Source organism: Gracilinanus agilis, chromosome 6 (assembly GCF_016433145.1).
Source record: "Gracilinanus agilis isolate LMUSP501 chromosome 6, AgileGrace, whole genome shotgun sequence".
NCBI lineage: Eukaryota > Metazoa > Chordata > Mammalia > Didelphimorphia > Didelphidae > Gracilinanus > Gracilinanus agilis.
The window spans coordinates 118,464,795-118,485,597 of NC_058135.1; the positions used below are offsets into that span (position 1 = coordinate 118,464,795).

Below are 20,803 nucleotides of genomic sequence, written 5' to 3' on the forward strand. Positions count from 1 at the left end.
ATGGACATCCCTTGAAACAAGGTGAGGCATCACAGGATTTAGACCTGGAAAGAAACTTCATTCAAACCTGTCTTCTCACAGTAAATTCAGTGCTCCATTCATTCTGCCTGGCTACCTCCCTCAAATGTATGTAAAAAGAGAGACGAGATGATCTCCAATGTTCTACCTAGCTCAGGGATTCTAGAATTCTGTAGATTTAGAACTCAAAAGTCATTTATTCCAACCCTTCTTCATTAACATATGTGGAAGTAGAAGCTTATAGATGGGGACTCCCTTGAGATTACACAGCTCACAGTGTAGGGCAGTAGTGTCAATCTCAAATGGAAATGGAGACCACTGAACCATATATAAAAAGAGCCAGGTGACACCTTAGTCCACAGAGTGATGGGTCTAGACCAGTGATTCCCAAAGTGGGTACTACCGCCCCCTGGTGGGTGCTGCAGTGATCCAGGGAGGCGGTGATGGCCAAGGTGCATTTATCTTTCCTATTAATTGCTATTTAAAATTTAAAAAAAAATTAATTTCCAAGGGGCTAAGTAATATTTTTTTGGGAAAGGGGGCGATAGGCCAAAAAAGTTTGGGAACTACTGGTCTAGACTAAGGAAGACACATCTTCCTAAATTCAAATCTAGCGTCAGATACATACTATCAGTGTGATCCTGGGCAATTCACTTAACTCTGCCTCATTTTTCTCATCTATAAAATGGACTGGAAATCAGGAAATGGCAAACTGCTCCAGTATCTTTGCCATGAAAACCCAAATTAGGGTAACAAAGAGTCCAACAGAACTGAAAACAACTGACCAACAATAAACCATACGTAAGGACCCCTGCAGGCCAATTATTAACCTAGAAAATAAAATATTGACATTATCTATGCCCTGTTATATTTTTGTTTATTATTGTATATTTGTATATTATTTATATTTTATTTATTTCCTAATTACATTATATATTTGTACATTATTTCCTAATTACATTTTAATCAGCTTCCACTGAGTCTGACACCCATGGTGTAGTGGATAGAACACAAGACCTGGAATCAGAAAGAACTAAATTTAGCTTCTCTCTTTGAGGCCCTCACTAGCTGTGTGACTCTGGGTATGTCACTTGATCTCTTTTAGACTTAGTTTACTCATCTCTCAAATGGTGATAATAATATTATCTACCTCATATTGTAGTGAGGACTAAATGATATAATTTCTGTAAAAGCTCTTTGCCAATCTGAAAGCCCATAAAAACATCAGCTACTATTGTTGTTAATGATAATAAAAATAGAAGACCCAGGATTCAAACATATGTCCTCTGACTCCAATTTTTTTCATTCCCACTGCATCATGCTGCTTCATTATAATATAAAACAATATAAATATATGTAATATATAATTACAATTATATTTGTTCTATTGAGTGGTTTGGTCTCTAATGGGTACTCTAGCTTTAAATCCTGTGCCCAAGCAGTATTTTGTAATCAGGATCCTCTTTAGAAAGCAGTCATAATTGGGAAATTTTACTCCCAGGGCAAATACCACAGATCTTTGCCTGTGAATGTAGCATGATGAACACCTTTAACTTAGTTGAAGGACTAAAATATTATTCAATGGGGTAGCCAACAGAGACCCCAGGGGGCCCTAGTTTTAGGCCAATACTTGGAGTTACTTTGTGGGAGTGGGGATGGAAAAGAGCTCCATCCTGGCTCTCATCTGATCCCTTCCTATTTCATTTACTTATTCTTGCTGACTCGGTGCTAATTCTCTATTGTTATCTAAGCTTCTGAAGAACAGCAGGAGCTGTTTTACACGAACTCAACACATACGAATTCAGGTATATATGACTGGCAATTGAAAAAAAATAAAGGCAGAAAAATATGTAAAATAATTAAAAAAAAATCCATGCTAACTCCATGCCGTTTTTCTGGGTTGTGTAAAGTCTTGCAGCAGTTCACTAGTGACATTCCATCTTGCTCTGAGAAGGGTTCGTGTGAGGCATTCCATTGCTCTGCACCAAATGTTAGCTCCTTCTTCCATCTTTATCCAGAGTTCTCCCTTGTAATAAGTCGTGTCTGTGTCAGAGCAGTGCTTCTCTTTGTTTCATTAATGTTATTTAGTTATTAATAATGGATCAAAGTAAGAGAAAAGGTGCTGGTAAGCCTAAGAAAAGTCGTAAAGTGCCTATGTGTGCTTGTATAAGAAATACTTATTACAGAATGGGATTCACTAGGATGCACGATTTTCAACTTAGCTGAAGGTTTGGGGAATGTATTGGTCCTGTTGTACTGACAGTGGTTTTGGTGCCCCTGGTGCCCTGTTTGGTCTACTGTGCCTACAGCTCAGATGGCACATCACTCCCTTGCCATGAATGCTGCTGGAGCCCCCATTCTTTTCTGGATATTGCCTGTGCTTCCCCTTCAGGATGTAGCCTGTGTGTACATTCTTGAGGCACTGAAAGAGGCACTGAAAGAGCCACTGAGTGGCAGTCAAGTTCCTCTGTTTAAAAGTTCTGCCAGGAAAAGCTCCAGTCAATCATTGGTGTTCCCCCATTTCCTCGGGCTTCGGCTGATCCTGTCACAGGTGGGTTCTACTGTCTGGTAGTTTATTATATTCATAACATACTAGGAATTCCTAGGCAGGTAGGTGAAAGGGTAAACAGAAGTCAAGAAGACCTGCATTGAAAACCTTGGGCAAGTTACTTAGCCCTGCTTGTCTCAGTTTCCTCATCTGCAAAGTCAGCTAAAGAAGGAAATGGCAAACCACTCCAGAATCTTTGCCAAGGAAACCCCAAATGGAGTCACAAAGAGATGGACATGACTGAAACAACTGAACAACAAGGAATTCCTAGGTTCTCATTGGGATCAATGTTGAATGCTGTCTACCATAAACTCTAGGTGATGTAGTAGAGTCAAGAAGACCTGAGTTCAAATCCTTTCTCAGACACTTACTAGCTGTGTGACCATAGACTTTGTCTCCCTCAGTTTCTTCATTTGTAAATGGAGATAATGGTAGTACCTTACTTCCCAGGGTTATTGTAAAGGTCAAATCAGACAATATTCCTAGAGTGTATTGCAAATTTTAAAGTGCTATATGAATGCCATTTATTCCAAGTTCTCTTTTACTCAGCAGAACGAGACTCTTAAGTTAAAAAAAAAACAAAAAACAAAAAAAACAGCATTACAACAGCAAACATTTATTAAGCCCCCTGGACTGGACACTGGTCCAGCGTACCCTACCATGTAGGCAGAGAGTCAAAATACACAGCTGAGGGGCTGAAAGTTGGTAGAGCACCAGATCTGGTTGGGTTGGGAGGACTTTGGATCAAATCTGGCCTCAGATACTTTCCTGCTATGGTACCCTGGGCAAGTCATTTAATCCCTACTCACTAGCCCTTACCGCCCTTTTGCCTTAGACTCCATCAGCATCAATTCTAAGACAGAAGATAAGGGTTAAAAAAAGAAATACAAAATTTTAGGTACAAGGAAAAAGAGAGCTTCACCCTGAAACGAACAGAGGAAACAAGCTTTATTATAACATTTTGAGAGTTTGTGCACAGTCAAGATACACATTTGAATCTTGTTTCTCCTATATTTCATGACAGAATAAATTTAAGGTTTTTATTTGTAGACTAAAGCATCCAAAGTACCATCACACACAGGTTACACGCACACACACACGCACGCACACACACTTTTTAATACAAGCTTTCATCCTCAACCTGAAACAAGCAGTCAGTATTTGTTTTTTAAGAGAACCGATGAGAATATTTCAGATCAATTTCAGAGAGTGCAAGACATTATATGTTCTGTACATAAAACGTGAAATGAGACTTCTAATGATGGAATGTACAAACGCCCCCACCCCCCCTCCAAAAAAGACAACACACTCACACACACATACACAGGCAGGCACGCACGCACACTCCCTTCACATCCTCGTTCCCAGGAGTAGGAGGAGAAGGGTCCAAAGTGGAGAATGAGCCAGCACTCTAGCACAGGGTTCCGCTAACAATGCTGCTGAGAGAACATTCCCACGTCATAAAGCAAGAGCAGAAGCATTGAGATTAGTAAGGCCGTGTTGCTTTTTACAAACATTGACAGAGTGCTGTACATTCATTGGAACAACATAGCCCATGATCCGTCTACTCTAGGGTGCTAACATCTTCCAGATCATCTTCTTCACATGCAGACCACGCAAGCAGTGCACACTATTTCTCTTCAGAATGCATTGGGGGTTAGTTCCTTTATTGTAATGGGTAGTTTGCTGTCATTCAAAACCAAAGGGGGAGGAAGGAATCATTTCTTCATAATAAACACATCTTGAATGGGCACTTCATTTCCATTATGGCAACACTAGATCCTTTGTTATCAAAAATATTAACAAAAATATAAAATTTAAAGCCCTGCAAATGGTATCGACAGCATCATGTTTTTGAAGCCATATTAGATGTTTGCAACAAATGTTTACTATGAAACGTTTGTAGCAAAATAGCCAAAATTTTAACCTATGTGAAAAATGCATGAATGTCTATGTATGATTGAAAAATGTGCATTTTCCCTTCTTCTTCCTCTTTTTTTTTTTTTTTTAAAGAAAACTAGGGATTGGAGTGGGTATTGTATAGAATGCTGATAATTTCTATTCAGATTCTTCCCAGTATGGCCTACAAAGTCCCTTAAAACCTCTCCATTAAAAGCCTTGGATTGCTGGTACACTACCAGTACTAACTACTCAGCTGGTATTCCAATTCACTCTTAAGATGAGACATACCCTGTAAATTCAACAGCACATGGAATGGGAACTTTGGACAACTGTCTAGTGGTTAACAAAAGGAGTCAATTAAAGATGGGCGACTGGGGGGGATTTGTTTATTTACCAGAAAACATTTGGACAAAAATACCAAGTCTCTTAACGGGAAAAAAAATAAACAAACAAAAAACCCCCAGATTTTTCACACCGTGGCCTTCAAACATTTGCCTTTGGAAGCTTTTAGTCCAAGAGTTTCTGGCTAATCAAGTGATGGCTTTGTCTGTCTCCCCGTGTCAAGCAGGGTTAGTCTGTAGTGTGAATGTGGTAGGATGCTTTCCTTATTCACTGACTTTTCAACTATTCGCAGCAGGGTTTTATTCTAGGTGCCCTGGGGGGAACTGAATTAGTTGCTACTAATCATCACCATATGACAGGTTCTGTATATTTGACAGTGAAAAAACAAAGACCTCCAGGGGCCTTAAGAGAAGGCCACATCTCTCTCTTTCTCTTTCTCTTAGCATACCAAAAATAGTTCCACTTCATATTCATATTAGGAAGATTTACATTTCAATCTTGTTCATCAGTGTCTGATCAGAAGCACTTCAAGAATTTGTTTCAGGGAAAAGGGATTCGTAAATGCACACATATACACTCAAGGAGGAAATGATATGTATATTTCAACATACAAGTATAAATATATATATTTAAAACTTAGTGTTTCCTGGAGTGCCCAAAAGATATGTTTTTAGTTGTTTTTTTTTTGTTGGTTTTTGTTTTTTAGCAATATTTAGATAGTGGGATAGGTCAGAATTGCAGTTTCTAGTAAATTCCATTCCAGTTTGCATTATTATTTCAGTTAAATATAAACAAAGCCAAAGGGCCTAAATAAGCAGTTAGGTTCTTCCGGTAGGATTAAGCCTGGCAAAAAGCATTGCTTGGATCCAGGATTAGCAGTCCATATCAGAAGTGAAATAGCTAGTTGGATTCAATGTTGTTTTCTTAGTTCACAAACATAATTCAAATATTATGCAAGTAGAAAATTCTCTTTAAGTAAAATATGCCTAGGATTGAAAGCCTATGAAAAATGCTTAATATAAAGGCTTCATTTTTCTTTTATGTTCTGGGATAAACTAAAGGAAATTTAATTGTACCCATTTTTGAGGCTTAAAAACAATGTGATAATTGTGGTGTATCTGTCCTCTCTGTCCTGCAGAGTATTAGGACAAACCAGAGTTGAAGCTGTAGGCTTGCTGCCCTTATTCTGGAAAAGAGTATTGTGGTTGAACATTCTGAAAAGTTTTATTGAATTTTACAACTACCTTGTAGGCTCAAAACAAAGACAAAGTTTAGAAACTCCACCTAATCAAGAGGTACCAAACCTCAAAGTACATCTCCCTTTAAAAAAAAAATGATTTAGTCTTCACCAAGCTCAGTGGTTGTTTGGAGTAGAATGGTTCTTAATAGCCAACCAGAAATGATACATTGATTTACTCTTTAAAAAAAAATTAAATCCTCTGTAGGACAATGATTAATTCTTAAAATGAAAAGTCATAAACATCTTCAAATAGTTGTACAGATGAAAGAATGAAAAAAAAAAAACAAACCTAAGGTGCTTAAAAAAAACCCTCCCCAAATCTTCTTTCCAAATGCCACCATCATCTTAACTATAACCAAAAAGAAAATAAAGGGGACTGGGGGGGTGGGGGTGGGAGATAATATTATTTTAACAGTATAAGAATACTTATAACCATTGAGCTAATTATGCTGATAAGTATTGCTTAAGATGGATTCACCTTGGTTGGAACTGTTCCACATATGTTGCAAAAATCACCAAAGTTGTCTTTTTAATTAAAAGGTGGCTACCACCACCAGCAGGGGAAAATGGTCCAAACTGGTCTTCTAAAGAATTTTCCCTAAAAAGTTGTGTTCCGTATGATTAGATCAAATTGGGAAGTAAAGGAATGTACCAAAGAACTGACATATGAGGATGGTCTCCTCTTCCAGGGTGCTGCCTATTTCAATACATCATCAAATGCTTGGCTATATATATATATATATATATATATGTATAAATGTATATATATATAATACACTCTACTACCTTATCTCCTATAACCATGTATACAGAATCCCTTAACCTTTCTAGTCATCAGTGATAAATAACCATAACATGCTCTTACCTGTAACGTTCTTAAGGTAACACAACTTTGGTAACACTTGCTTTTAATGGTGAAACCATTAGTCGATCCCTCGCATACCTTTGGCTGACCACCCCGTGTCCTCCAAAGGGCTACTTGTATGGCTCTCTGTCCTAGGCGATGCTGTGTGTCCTACCATTTGTGCTGATGGGTTGCGGAAGGCAGAGCTTACACTTTTGTGGAGTGCCCAAAGGACAAATGTGGGAGCATGGCACACGTGGAGGAATTGGCTTTTTTTCTGATTACAACCCAATATGTTCATTTTGTGTTAATGGGATTATTTGTAAATTGAAAGATAGCATTAACTACAATAGGGTGACGATGATTTTCAAAGCCTTAGGAATATCAGGTGCCCCCCCAGCAAGCATACTCTGTGTTCTGCTACCAGGTAAGCAAAGGAAGGTGAAAGAACACACAGAAAAGATCTTTGATCTAATCCCAAATAAATGGGAAGTTTGCATTGATTCTCATAGCGCTAAGTGTCAAGGCATCTTGGCCCGACAGTCAGAGCAGTAAGGATTTTGCAAGGCAGCCTTACTTTGTAAAAGGAACCTATTTAGTTATAGTTGTTGATGACGATGACTGAAGAATGCCAACGAGTAATACACACCATGAAAGCTGAGGTCTAGAACATTCCCAGATCTTACGCCTGGGTTAAATAACATATACCTACAGTAAGTTTTGTATGTGGAAGCTCCGAGCAAAAGCTACCATTCACAGGTTCAGTAAATGCCTTCAAATGTTTTCGCTTTTTCAAAACGTTGGTTTCTTTGATTCGCAAAAATGAGTGGTCAGCGAATGCAAATTCCTGTTCTACTAGCCAAAGTTCGCATGTTTGAGATTCTGCCGTTTTAAAGGATTCAGGAAAAGAGAGTTTTCTTTTTTTTAAACCCTAAAGATGAGTTATGGAAATCAGAGTGCAGTCTTACAGTCTTAAGTAAACAGTTACATTTGGAACCAACCACGAATAAATCCAATGGCGATTCCTTCAGACACAAAAATGAACTCAGTCTAGGTGTAGTTGGAGTTGGCATGGAGAGATCTATTCCAGTTTATGGTACAGGACAGTAGTTTAGGGCTACTCAGATACCTGCTGTTATTGCAAGTATCGATAGACCTTGAAACAGTGATTTCCAGAGTCTGCCACTACAACATGACCATCCGAAGTTAGGGCCAGCCCTTGGGGACCATAAAGTGGATCGGCAGATGTGTTAATGTAGGATAAAAATGATCCACTTCCATCGAAAACCTAAAGAGAAATTAAATTCATGTCAGAGAGAAATAGTCAAGCTACTAATTAGGTTTTTTTTTTAAACCCATACATTCCATTTTAGAATCAGTACTGTGTATTGATTCCAAGGGAGAAGAGCAGTAAGGGCTAAGAAATGGGGACTAAGTGACTTGCCCAGGGTGACACAGCTAGAAAGTGTCTGAGGTCAGTTTTGAACCTAGGACCTCCCATCTCTAGACCTGGCTCTCAATCTACTGAGCCATCCAGCTGCCCCAGCTAATTAGTTTAAATAAGAACTTCTCTCAACTTGATTAAATCCACCACACTTTTCAAGTTATAAATTGCCCACCCAGATCCCACCCTAAGATACCTCACTTTTTACCCTCTCCCTCAACAGCTGTCATCTGATGAAGGAATCTTAGTCAAGAAGAAACTTAATTTGGTGTGAGAGAAAGAACAGGGCAGGCAAGAAATAGATAATGAAAAATGGATATCTTTGTATTTATTCACCCTGACTCATCTTCAATCTTTTCTTACTAGATAACTGGGAATGAATGGAAGAAAATACATAATTAATAGCCAGACAGTAAAAGGACTGTCCTTAAAATGCTAGTTTGGAATAATCACTATATATAGTAAAAAAAAAGAAAAAAAGAAAAAGATGCATATACCTACATATGTATGTGTGTATGTGTATATATATATAATTCCATTACTTTATTTTCCCTATTTTAGTGGGATAGAATGTTTTTTTTTTAAGAAAGCAAACTTGTAAGATAATTTTCTGATCTATATATTTGGCCGAGTTAGTCTTCTTTTGCTACAATAAATTACAAGGATAATTATATGGAGGAAATAACTGTTGGACCTTCTTTGCTTCCTTCACATGGGTCTAAAAGAATTCTTTTTAGATAATTGCCTCCTTTGTGTGTAGATGTATATGTGGAAATTCAGCAGTTTCCCAAATAGTATATATTATATCTGTTTAGGATCTCAGTTTGGTTAATTCATTTGTTCATTCCTTCGTTCATTCCTTTTTGTTTTAAACCCTTACCTTCCATCTTAGAATCCATGCTGTATATTGGTTCTAAGGCAGAAGAGTAGTAAGGGCTAGGCAATGGGGATTAAGTGACTTGCCCAGGGTCACACAGCTCGGAAGTGTCTGAGGCCATATTTGAACCCAGAACCTTCTGTCTCTAGGCCTGGTTCTCAATCCATTGAGCCAACCAGCTGCCCCCAAATTTGGTTTCTTTCAGACAAATGATCTACAACAGGTTTGTGTGTCATGGACCCCACTGGTAGTTTGGTGAAGTCTATGGATTTCTTCCTTTTCAGAATAATGGTTTGTTGCCTACATTCATAATTAAAGGAAATGCTGAATTTCAATGAAAGTTTATTAGAAGTAAAAATGTATTTTTTCTCATTTAAGTTTAAAAATCCTCTGAAATATACCCATTTATTCCTTAGAAGTCCATTCATGGATCCTGGTTTAGAAATCTTAATCTTCTAGGATGCTAATTAGTGCCCATTTCACTGTGAGGGAGACATTGATTTCAAGGGTCACATTGATTTGGGCCAAGAAGACTGATTTAATGTTTTCTAGTCTCTTGAATAAAGTTAGTCTGAACCTAATTTGTTCTGGTACTAGTGGACATGACCCTAACTGTGTTTGACCATCCCCATCAGAATGATCCATTCCATTCGATGTGGATGCACGTACAAGATGTGCAAGGACAGTAAGATGGGGTTTTTCTGTAAATAGGGGCTGTTAGAGAAACTTTATGAATTCAAGAAGGTTCTCTGTCATCATTTCTCACTCACAATAGTTTCTATATTTCCTCATCATCCTGAGTCGTGCATTGTTGGCATAATAGTTACCTGGTACTACTCTAAACTGACCTATTAAGAATGCAAAGGAACCCAAGAATTATGACCTTCTCTACTCTGTTTTTCATAAGTATCCATTGGTTCCCACAAATACAACCATAAATGAGCATTTTTAGTTACCTGGATTCTGCTGTTCCCCCAGTCTGCTACAATGATATTTCCATTTGAATCCACAGCTACCCCTGTTGGGGCATTAAATTGTCCATTGCCTTCTCCGTTTGAACCAAATTTTAGCATAAATTCTCCCTCTTGATTAAATACCTGTATGGAATATTAAAAAAAAAATTAGGTCAAGATGATTTTATAAATAAGCTAACATAAAGATTACTAAAAAGGGACTAAAATTGCCACTTTTTCCCACAAGCCTCTGGGTAAACATGACTTCTCAATGATTTTTCTTTGCTTTTTTTTTCAGATCAATTTGTTATGCAGCATAGTTATAATTCTTGACAGTTTATATGTCATTAATTCCTTTTACTTTTTAAATAAACAGCTTCATTTCAGGAATGGTCCTTTGAATTCCTAATACCAAAGACACAGACTATTCTTAGGTCAGAGAGAGCATGGTAAAGAGAAAGAACTGATTTGGTGGCAGGACAAATCCTAGACTTGCCACTACCTATGGAATCATGAGTAATTCAGTTAATCTTGCTCTGCCTCAGTTTTACTACCTGTAAAGGGAAAGGCTTGAATGAGATGTTCTCAAAAGCCCCTTTCTACTTCATTCTGCATGATACAGTAGAAAGAGTCTTGGCTTTAGAGTCAGAGGAGTTCAAATACCCTCTCTGAAGCTTATTACCTGTGTTGTTGTTCAGTCATTTCAGTCATGACCAACTCTTCATGACCCCATATGGGGTTTTCTTGGGAGAGATCCTGGAGTGGTTTGCCATTTGCTTCTCCAGGCCCTTTAGCAGATGAGGAAACTGAGACCAACAGGGTGAAGTGATTTTACCCAGGGTCACACAGCTAGTAAGTGTCTGAGGTTACATTTGAACTCAGGTCTTCCTGACCCCAGGGCTGGCACTCTATCCATGGTGCCATTTATTTATACAACCTTGTACATAGTCACTTGTACAACCTTCAGTGAATCACTGACCCCCACCTGGCCTTAATTTCCTCTTCTGTAAAAGTATGGACTTGAACCAGAAGGGTTTTAGGGCCCCTTTCTAACTCTAAATTCATGATCTTATAAATTCAGATCAGAGTCAAAGAACTGGTTAATTTTGTTTTTCTTGCAACTTTAAAAAATTATAATAAACTCTAATGGCCAATCGACAGCAGATGAAAGGGAAGTTAGCTCACTAAAACTTCCGCTGAGCATTTATTTTGTAATTCTATGGCTAAGTACTGAAGGGGGACACAGGTAACTCCAAAGATAAAAAGAGGCATAGACCTTTACCCTCATGGCTCTCATAGAAAAGTGGCAAAAATAAGACATATACAACTGATGTTAATACAAATGAGAAGACTCTCACTGAACTATGGACAGAGGAAAATACCAAATCATCAATAAGTCAATCCATATTTGTGTAATAAGATTAATAATAGCTAGCATATACACGTATGTATACATATCCACATATATGTGTGTTTATCTATCAATCAATCGATCTATCTCTCTCTGCTTTAAGTTTTGTAAAGCCTTCTATAAATACTATCTCCTTGTATCTTCACAACAACCCTCGGAGGTAGGTGCCATTATTATCCCCATTTTACAGAGGTTGAACAACTTGCCCAGGATCACACAGCTGGTGAGAGCCAAAGGCTAGATCTGAACTTGGGAGTTTCCTGACTCCAAACCCAGTGCTCTATCCATTGTACCACTTACCTGCCTATAATGTCCAAGACTATATATCTTGCAAGAACCGTGTGTAATGTAAGAAGGCTTGGTTTCAAATTCTGGCTCACTACTTGACCTTAAACTCTAGTATCCTTAGCTCTATCAGCCTCCGCTTCTACATGAAAGAGTTTGATGAAATTGCCTCTAAGTCTGCTTTTGATTCTAAATCTTATGATCCTGTAAGGGCTCATCATACTTGGGAGCATATCCAAGGCGATTACAAATAGAATGTTAGCTTATTGAAGACAAGGACTGCTGGACAAGTCATTGCAGCTGCTGGTGCCACAGATAGAGCATTGGGTACGGAGTCAGGAAGACTTGAATTCAAATTCAGTCTCAGATATTTTCTAGCTGTGTAACTATAGGCAAGTCACTTATCCACACTGCCTGCCTCAGTTTCCTCATGTGTAAAATGAAGACAATAACAGCACTTATCTCACAGGGTTGTTGTGAGGTTCTCTTGATAAAAAGCTCAGCACCTAGTAGGTGCTATATAAATGCTTATTTTCTCTACTCCCGCCACTTAGAAAATGTTTGTTGAATTGATTTGTGCCTCTTTGATGAGGAGAGCCAAGTTTAACAAGAGAAAGAGAACTCCTCTACCCTCAAAGCCTGAAAAAATGAAAACCACAGCTCCTAAATAGGTGCTGCTATGAACTCACAAGAGATTTTTAAGGGAAACCTAGCAATATTCCCCTGTCATCTATCTGGACAGGGTACCACATGAGTTCCCATCTTGAGGGTATTCCATTTCCACATTAGATCTAGCTATGTTCCCTTCAAAGTCAATAATGTAGATTAGATGTAAACAGGTATCATGCCTTTGCTACTAAAAGCAATGCAATGATCCAGGGCAATTCTGAGGGACTTAAGAGAAAGAATGCTATCCATATCTAGAAAAAGAAATATTGGAGTAGAAAACCAGAGGAAAACACATGATTTATCATTTATTTATTTGGGTATATGATGGAGGATTTGGGTTTTAAAAGATTACTGATCACTCTATTACAAATGTGAATAATATGGAAATAGGTTTTGAACAATGATACATGTATAAGCCAGTGGAACTGCTTGTCAGCTCCAGGAGTGGGGAGGGAAGAGGGGAGAGAGAGAACATGAATCATGGAACCATGGAAAAAAGAATTTTTTTAAAAAAAGTGTATCATGCATCCCTTTTAATCCCAGGGAGCCAGTTGTTAAACATTTACCAGCATGCCATTGCTTATATGCGTTTATACATACACATACACACACACACACACACACACACACATATATATATATATATATACACTGTGTTAAGCAAAAGTACATCTATGAGTGTTCAACACTGACTTGTCAAATCATTAAGTCTCCCATTCAATCAACACTCGTAAATCTAAAATCTACCTTTATGCTATGTAATATATTTCTTTCTTTCCCTGACACATCAAAATGAAAAAAAAAAGTTCATGATATAGGGAACAACTGGAGCTCAGGTGAGGGAAGGGTGATCAAAGGGGCTTTAGTTTACAATACCTTGACTGAATGATTATGAAAATCTGTAACAATTATTTCATTGTTGCTATTAACAGCAGCAAAATGAGGACCTGTAGAAAAGATGAAAAAGAACAACTTGTGATGATGAAGTCAACATTATCAACAAAAAACAGCTATAACAAAGGTTTTGTAATATAACAAAGGGGTTTTATAAAATAAAGGTTTTTTTAAACCTCCATATGTTAATTCAATAATTTAAGAAAAACAATTAGAGACAGAAGGGACCTCAAGAGACCACTTGCTCATCTCTCTGAATCCAAATAGAAGAGTCTCTATGACATTTTAGATTTATGTTTCCTAGGATTTAAGAGTTGGAGATCATCTAGTCCAATCCCCTTATTTTGTAGGCAAATTCTTGAGAAGTTAAAAGACTTGCCCAACATCATACATATTATAGTAGCCAGAATTGGAGCTCAGGATCCAGGATTCTTGATTTATTCTGCCTTCTTGAAGGTAAAAATGAAGACTTCTAGTAGTTCTGCTGAAGTAGAATAAGCAATAAGCAGCGAGAATTCATCCTCCATGCCATCATCTGAAAGTCAGATCCATTAGCTTTCCTGAGTTCCTATGGGATGTTGACAAAATCATCTCTCTTTGGGGAAAGACACCATATCTCTTTGGGCTGAGTGAAAGGTCTTAAGTCAATAAGATTTTTAAATGTGTCAGAAAACCCACAAATTAAAATTTGGGGTGACAATCAGAACTTGGCAGAACTGGAGGGAAAGCACAAACCAAGATCAGGCACGAAGTGTTCAAATGTATGAAAAATCATTAAAGAAAACTTATTAAAATACTTTCAGCCACTTATTGCAGATGTAAATGCCTAACCTAAATAAAGCTGTGGTCATAACATGGAACTCAAAGGTGAAATAATACAAGTTATTTTCTCATTTTTATTCCTAGACTGATTAATGTTCTTTTTTAAAAATCAATAACCTAAAAAGGGAACAGGGAATTTTTATGTTGTTTGCTTGGGGTTCTTTAAATAGCACCACAACCGGGCAGAGTATTTGTGCTGTTTGTTCTTCAAGGTCATACTTATGGACTAGATGCTAGGAAACATATCTACCATAACTCCAACTACTAAAAACAACAGACTGAGTTTCAGTCCAACTTATAGCCTTCCTTCTGCCCTTGTGGTTAACTGAAAAAGCTCTGAACATGCCTTGGCATGGACTCAATCCCCAGCATCTTTCCAAGCTCAAGGAAACATGGTAGGGATGTGGCCTCTTCAACATGCTCCATGCATATGTGAGCAGAAGAAGCATAAAAAAGGGGGTTTACATATTACCATCGAGTGTACCTGCAAACTGCCTGTCCCCATTTCCTCGGCTACCAAACCTGGTCACGATTTTCCCATTGGGTTGGAAGATGAAGACACAGCATGCTTTGTTGTCCACCACTATGATGTGTCCATTGCGGTCCACAGACACACCTTTTGGACCCATCAGCTTTCCTGATCCAATTTTTGACTGTCAGAGATAAAAAAGATGAGTATCAAATTGCAGCTAGGGTTTTAAGCATTCTAGTGCGTGGAAACCTTCCTGGAAAGTGAGGAAATACAGTTCTTGGTATCCCACCCTGTCACAGAATTTATTAATTTACAAATGAATAGATAGAGAAATAAATGTTATATTTAAATAAATACACAATAAATACAATAAAAAGCCTTCTGCTAAAAGGGATACCTTTCTAGAAGTCAGAGTTGCTTTTCTACAAATAGAATAATTAAAAGAACAATTTAAAGAACCATTATTCAAAACTCATTTCCAGGGCTCTCATATTACAAAAGGTAATTCACTACCTTGGTTGGAGGTATAAATAGGTATTTGACAAAATTTTTAACTGTGCTACTATTTAGTATTTTTGAAACACTTGAGAGGAAGTTGAGAGGCACTGAAGAAAGGCACTGAATTCCATCCAGAGTTTGCAATTATTGGATGGTCACCAGAATGGTAAAAATAATCCAGGTATTTTACCGTATTTTTACCGATGAAAGAGAAGCATCCAATTTTTGTAAACTTAGGATAAATTGTCAAGTAAATCTTAACATTTACTCTTTTTGGAATAGGCTAGATCCTACATGCTGCTTTTAAAAACAACTGGGAAGCAAAAACTTGACTGGATATATCAATGGTTCAGTTGTTCAGACAAAGGTGGACATTGATAAGCATGGATTCCATCATTACTTCTGGCATTCAGTAGCTCTCCGTTCACCTTGCATTGAAGAATGATAGAAAGGGAGACAAAACACATATAACACACTTACTTTTTGTTCTATTCTACCATCCCCCAGGATGTGTGGGAGCAAGGATTTATCACAAGACAAGGACTGTATATATCCTCAGCTCTTAAGAGAAATGGAATACAGGGAAATTAGTAGTATGGCCTCTCACTTATCACCAGCTCCTAAATCTGAGCAAGTCCATGACCAGTACTCTTCCTTCTGGCCTCCAAGGGAGTAACTTCCTTTTTTTGTTTTAAAGACATCCAATTAAAAAAAAAAAGTTAACCCTAGTCTTCTGCCTTAGAATCGATACCAAGTATTGTTTCCAAGAAAGGACAATGGTAAGGGCTAAGTGATTGGGGTTAAGTGACTTGCCCAGGGTCATACAGCTATGACCCTGAAGCCAGATTTTAAACTAAGACATTCCATCTCCAGGCTTGGCTCTCTGTCCATTGAGTCTCTAGCTGCCTCAATCCAATTAAATTGAATTCAACAAGTATTTATTAAACACTTAGTACTTGTCAACCACTGTGAAAAGGAATACAAAAGTGCTGGGGATAATAAAAGCAAACAAAAATGGAAGTGCCCCCACCTGTAAGAAGTTTACATTGTATAGGGGAGAAAGCGATACATGCACACAAAAACAAATACAAAGTATATATAGACTAGGGAATCAGAAAGGCTGAAACCAAACACTCTCAGGGGTCCAGGAGGTAGAAGTGAGAAGAACAGCATCTGGTTATGGGGGTCAACGGTCTTTGCAAAGGTCTTAAAGTAGGACTTGGAATATGATTTAATGGGGAAGAGCTAGTGGGCTAATTTAGTTTGGTACATGAAGGGGAGAAATATGAAATCAGGCTAGAAAGGAGAGAATTGGATAGCAGAGGACTCTGGCAGTAGAAGATATTTGGTATTAAGAGAAATTTGTATTTTTAGGGGAGCTGGTGTAGTATAATGGAAAAATATACTGGCTACAGAGTCAAGACACCTGGATTTAAATCTAGGTGCTACTATTTAAATGCTCATATGACCTTGTCCAAGTCACTTGCCTTGGATGTCAGTTTTTTCATCTGTAAAATGGAGGGGTTGGACAATTTAGCCTTTGAGGTCCCTTACAATTCTAAATCTATGACCCTGTTATCCTAGAGTTAATAGGGAGCCATTGTAGGTTTTTAGTAGTGGAATGGCACAGTCAACTTTTGCTTTAGAAATACCCATTTGGTATCTATGCAGGGAAATAGGCAGATGTGTGGATGGAATGCCTGGAATCAGGAAGGCCTGAGTTCAAAATCTGACCTCCCACTTCTTAACAGCTGTGTGATCTTAGACAAGTCATATAATGTTTACTCTCTTGTGGTAGCCAGCAGACTGGCTGCCTCATGAGTGAACTTTATGTTTCTATCTCAGGGCTTAGTACAGTGCAGGTAAATAGTAGGTGCTTCCTGGATTCTTGTTAACTGAGAGATCATTGCTTCCTTTGGTCTCCTTCTCTAGCTCCCTATCTTCCTGGAAAAATGAAGCATTCTTATAGAGTTACATATTCTATTACTCTTACTTTAAATAACAGATCATAAATAATAGGGCATGATTCGGTTTGCTCTTTGGGACAGGATGAAATAATAAAAAAAGGTCTTGGAGATTGGGCTTTGCCCAAGCTGGAAGTTTAGCTGCCACTTCTGGACTCTATCCCATAGTGACTGGGATGGAAGTTTTTGACTTGCTCTGTTTACCTAATGGGGAAGCATGGCAGTAGTCTTTTTTATTTTTTATTTTTATTTTTATTTCTTTTATTTATTTTAAAGCCCTTACCTTCCATGTTGGAGTCCATACTGTGTATTGGCTCCTAGGTGGAAGATTGGTAAGGGTAGTCAATGGGGGTTAAGTGACTTGCCCAGGGTCACACAGCTGGGAAGTGTCTGAGGTCAGATTTGAACCTAGGACCTCCCTTCTCTAGGCCTGGCTCTCAATCCACTGAGCTACCCAGCTGCCCCCATGGCAGTACTCTTGCCTCAGAGGCTCACCATATTGATGTTGGCCTCTTGTCTGTATACCTGATTGGCTTTCCCTCTATTAGAGCTCAGAACTCCTGAGCTCAAGTGATCCAGCAGTCTCAGCCTCCCCCAGCAGCAAGGATACCAGGCTCTCATTTCTGGACTAACATAGTTTTTCATTAAGTTGAGGCATGATATTGTATGCTAAACTTTCCTGAAGTAAACTATCTTCCAAAAGCAATCCAGAGGAGACATAGTAAACCAGCTTACTGAAATGTTCTTTCTATATCATACTGATTTAAATAGGTACTAATTGTTCAGAGACATAACTAGCAATTTTGGCCTCCAGGGCAAGTGCACAAAACATCTGCCCCAACAATGGCAATATGGGAGATATTTTGCTTGACTCCCCTGTTCATGGCGAGGAGACAGAGACCATAGGACATTAACCACCATGGAGAGAGGCCCTAGGATGCCATGAGACCATTCATTTGGAAGGAGCAAGGCAAAGCCAAAAACACACTTGGCTTAAAATTTCATGCCCTGGCAAGGGAATTGCAACCCCATCCTATTTACAGAGCTGTCCACATTCCCAACCCACCTCTATAAGTCTGACCCAAAATTTGGCTTATTAAAAACCCAAGTCCTGCTGCTAATAGTACTCATATCAGAAGATGAAGAGACCAATAAGGATGAAAATGAATAAGACATCTTTAATTAAATTTAAAGTGATTTTTTAAATGGAAAGCATTCACATTATGATTTTAAGATGGTGACTTTGTCATTTTCAGTTTTTGCTTCTATTTATTTTTCCCTTCAAAGTATTCAATTTAGGAGTATGGTCGAAACAATATGATACTAGATATATTTCGTTAACTCTTCCCATCCCCCAGAAATTAAATATGTGAAGAATGCCAATAGATTTTCCTATTTCTGAAAAAAAAAAACACCTCATTCCATTCATTCACATGAAATGTAATTGTTATGAGATGAATATCTTCAAATGTCATCAAATTAATGACAGATAAATTGTGTGAAAGAGTCATTTGGCTCATCATTCAGGTCTATTAAAAAAATTTATTGAGCCTCTGCCATGTTTGAGGCCCTGTGCTAAATCCCAAATGAGTTGTATGTAATTAATTAATTAGCTGGATATAACTGTCTGTTGGTAAATTAGCTATCTGGGGAGGCACATTAACTCTTTCAGTTCACACTAACGAGCTGCTGAGCATGAATAATGATCATACACTGTGTTATCTGAATAGCCTCAAAGAATACCAAGTACTAGATAAGGCACTCAGAAACCTGGGAACCATTTTTAGTGAGTAGTAATGAAAAAGGCAGGCCGGTAAGATTGTGGTTTCAGTTGGTTCAGGTGCTTATAAACCAACATACCCTGAACACAGCCGGCTTGTGGAATTGTTGGAGAAATGGCTTTCTCTCCTTATCTTACAGAGCACATGGGTGAAAGAGTCATTCTAGTTAAAGAACAGGATGGCTGGGTGTGTGAGCTCTTAGCACCTTGATTAGCCATTCCCTGAGATATCCTCTCAGACTTTTTCTGCTTCTGGATAGGGCTTTCCTCGAAACATGCCAAATAGATGCCAACGGGGAGTCTTTTAGGATAGCTCCACAGTGTCCTTTATTCCAGGTCAGGAATAAGCCCGAGTCACAGAGGAGAATAGGCATCTGAGGCTCAGTGGTTAAAGAGTCAAGAGGACCGAAGTTCAAATTTAGCCTCAGACATTTCCTAGCTGTGTGATCGTGGGCAAGCCACTTAACTTCTGATTGCCTGACACAAGGAGAGGAAAATGGCAAACAATTCTAGGATCCTTGGCAAGAAAGCCCCATAGATAGCTACAGTCCTTGGGGTCAAGAGGAATTGGACATGATTGAATGGTTGAACAACCACCACAGAGGAGAATCTGGGAAAAAAGAGAATGAAGGTTCTTCTCCCATCATATAATCCACTACTTACTGGATTTCTCATGGAAGCTATAACAATGGTCCTGAAAGATGCCATAGCTATAAGGCTTGGTCCTGATTAGAAAGGGGAAAGATAGAGCAAGTATGAAATTGATAGTTTTATGCCCTAGAAAGTGGCATTCCCCATTTGGATGGCCTCAGCCAGCCTTTAAATTCCATGGGTAGCACGAAAACATACTGTATGAATTGAGTAGACCAAGCTCTATTACAGATGAAAAAAAGAATGAAAAGAAACCATTGCAAGCAAAGTTGTTCAAGATCCACCAGAATGTGTATTTGATGGGCCATTATCTGGCAGAGGAGCACAGATCTTGAGTCTTTAGATTATATCCAGAAGACTGTAGATATTGTGGGTTCTTAGATCACACCTAGCTAAAGCAAATACATTTAAAGTAGTTATTTCAGGACACTACTTAGAGGAGAGTTCTTAACCTTCTTTGTGTCGTGGATCCTCTGAGCAGCCTAGTAAAGTCTAGAGATCCCTTCCCAGAATAAAGTTCTTAAAATAAAATTAAGATTACAAAGGAAATCAATTATACTGAAATACAGTTATCCAAAAAGAAATTTATTTTAAAGTTATGTTAAGAATCCTTGACTTTGAGAAAATTTTGCCTTTTGGATTTGGTCACATTCCCTTAATAAAGATATTTTACAGTTTAAAATTTTAATTTATAGCTCATTTAAAAATAAATGTAGCAGGGCAGCTGGGTGGTTCAGTAGATAGAGAGTCAGGCCTGGAGTCCAGAGGACCTGGGTTCAAATCTGGCCTCAGACACTTCCTGGCTATGTGACCCTGGACCACAGTAAGTTTTCTCTGTCATTTGCTAACATTATACCAACTGAGCCCCAATAGCCAGAGGTCCTCCTCTTCTCTTGTTATCTGAGTTCTAAACATAACCAAAACCCCCCAAAGAAAATCTTTTTTATTTTTCTTTACATAGTGTTTCCAAAGAGATCAGGATGCTGGAGTTGAAGGCCTGCTAGTCAGGCTGGAATCTCCCCAGAATTCCCTTCCTAGTCTGGGTTGATGGGATTGTAGCATGGTTCTGGGACAAAGGGATGAGGAGAAGAGTTGGCTTTGACTGACAAACTAGCCCCTTTTCATGCTAAGGCTTATGGGGCAGGGCAGCTGCTAGAAGTGTGTGATCCAGAGCAGGTCAGGTAGGACA

General features: G+C 38.4%; 1 protein-coding gene across 4 annotated transcripts in view; it reads right to left on the bottom strand.

Annotated features, from left to right (window-relative positions):
- Positions 1 to 7,979: 7,979 nt before the first annotated feature.
- TRIM2 (tripartite motif containing 2) overlaps positions 7,980 to 20,803 on the bottom strand; it is a 55,606-nt gene continuing 42,782 nt past the window's right edge. For 3 of the 4 annotated variants that reach the window (XM_044682394.1, XM_044682393.1, XM_044682392.1), the window contains 4 exons: positions 14,734 to 14,902; positions 13,410 to 13,480; positions 10,172 to 10,312; positions 7,980 to 8,182 (listed from right to left, as the gene is read on the bottom strand). In XM_044682394.1, the coding sequence (XP_044538329.1) occupies positions 8,030 to 8,182; positions 10,172 to 10,312; positions 13,410 to 13,480; positions 14,734 to 14,902 (534 nt within the window). In that variant the 3' untranslated portion in view covers positions 7,980 to 8,029. Of the gene's footprint in view, positions 8,183 to 10,171; positions 10,313 to 13,409; positions 13,481 to 14,721; positions 14,903 to 20,803 lie in introns of all 4 variants that reach the window. The other variant, XM_044682391.1, reaches the window with a different exon arrangement.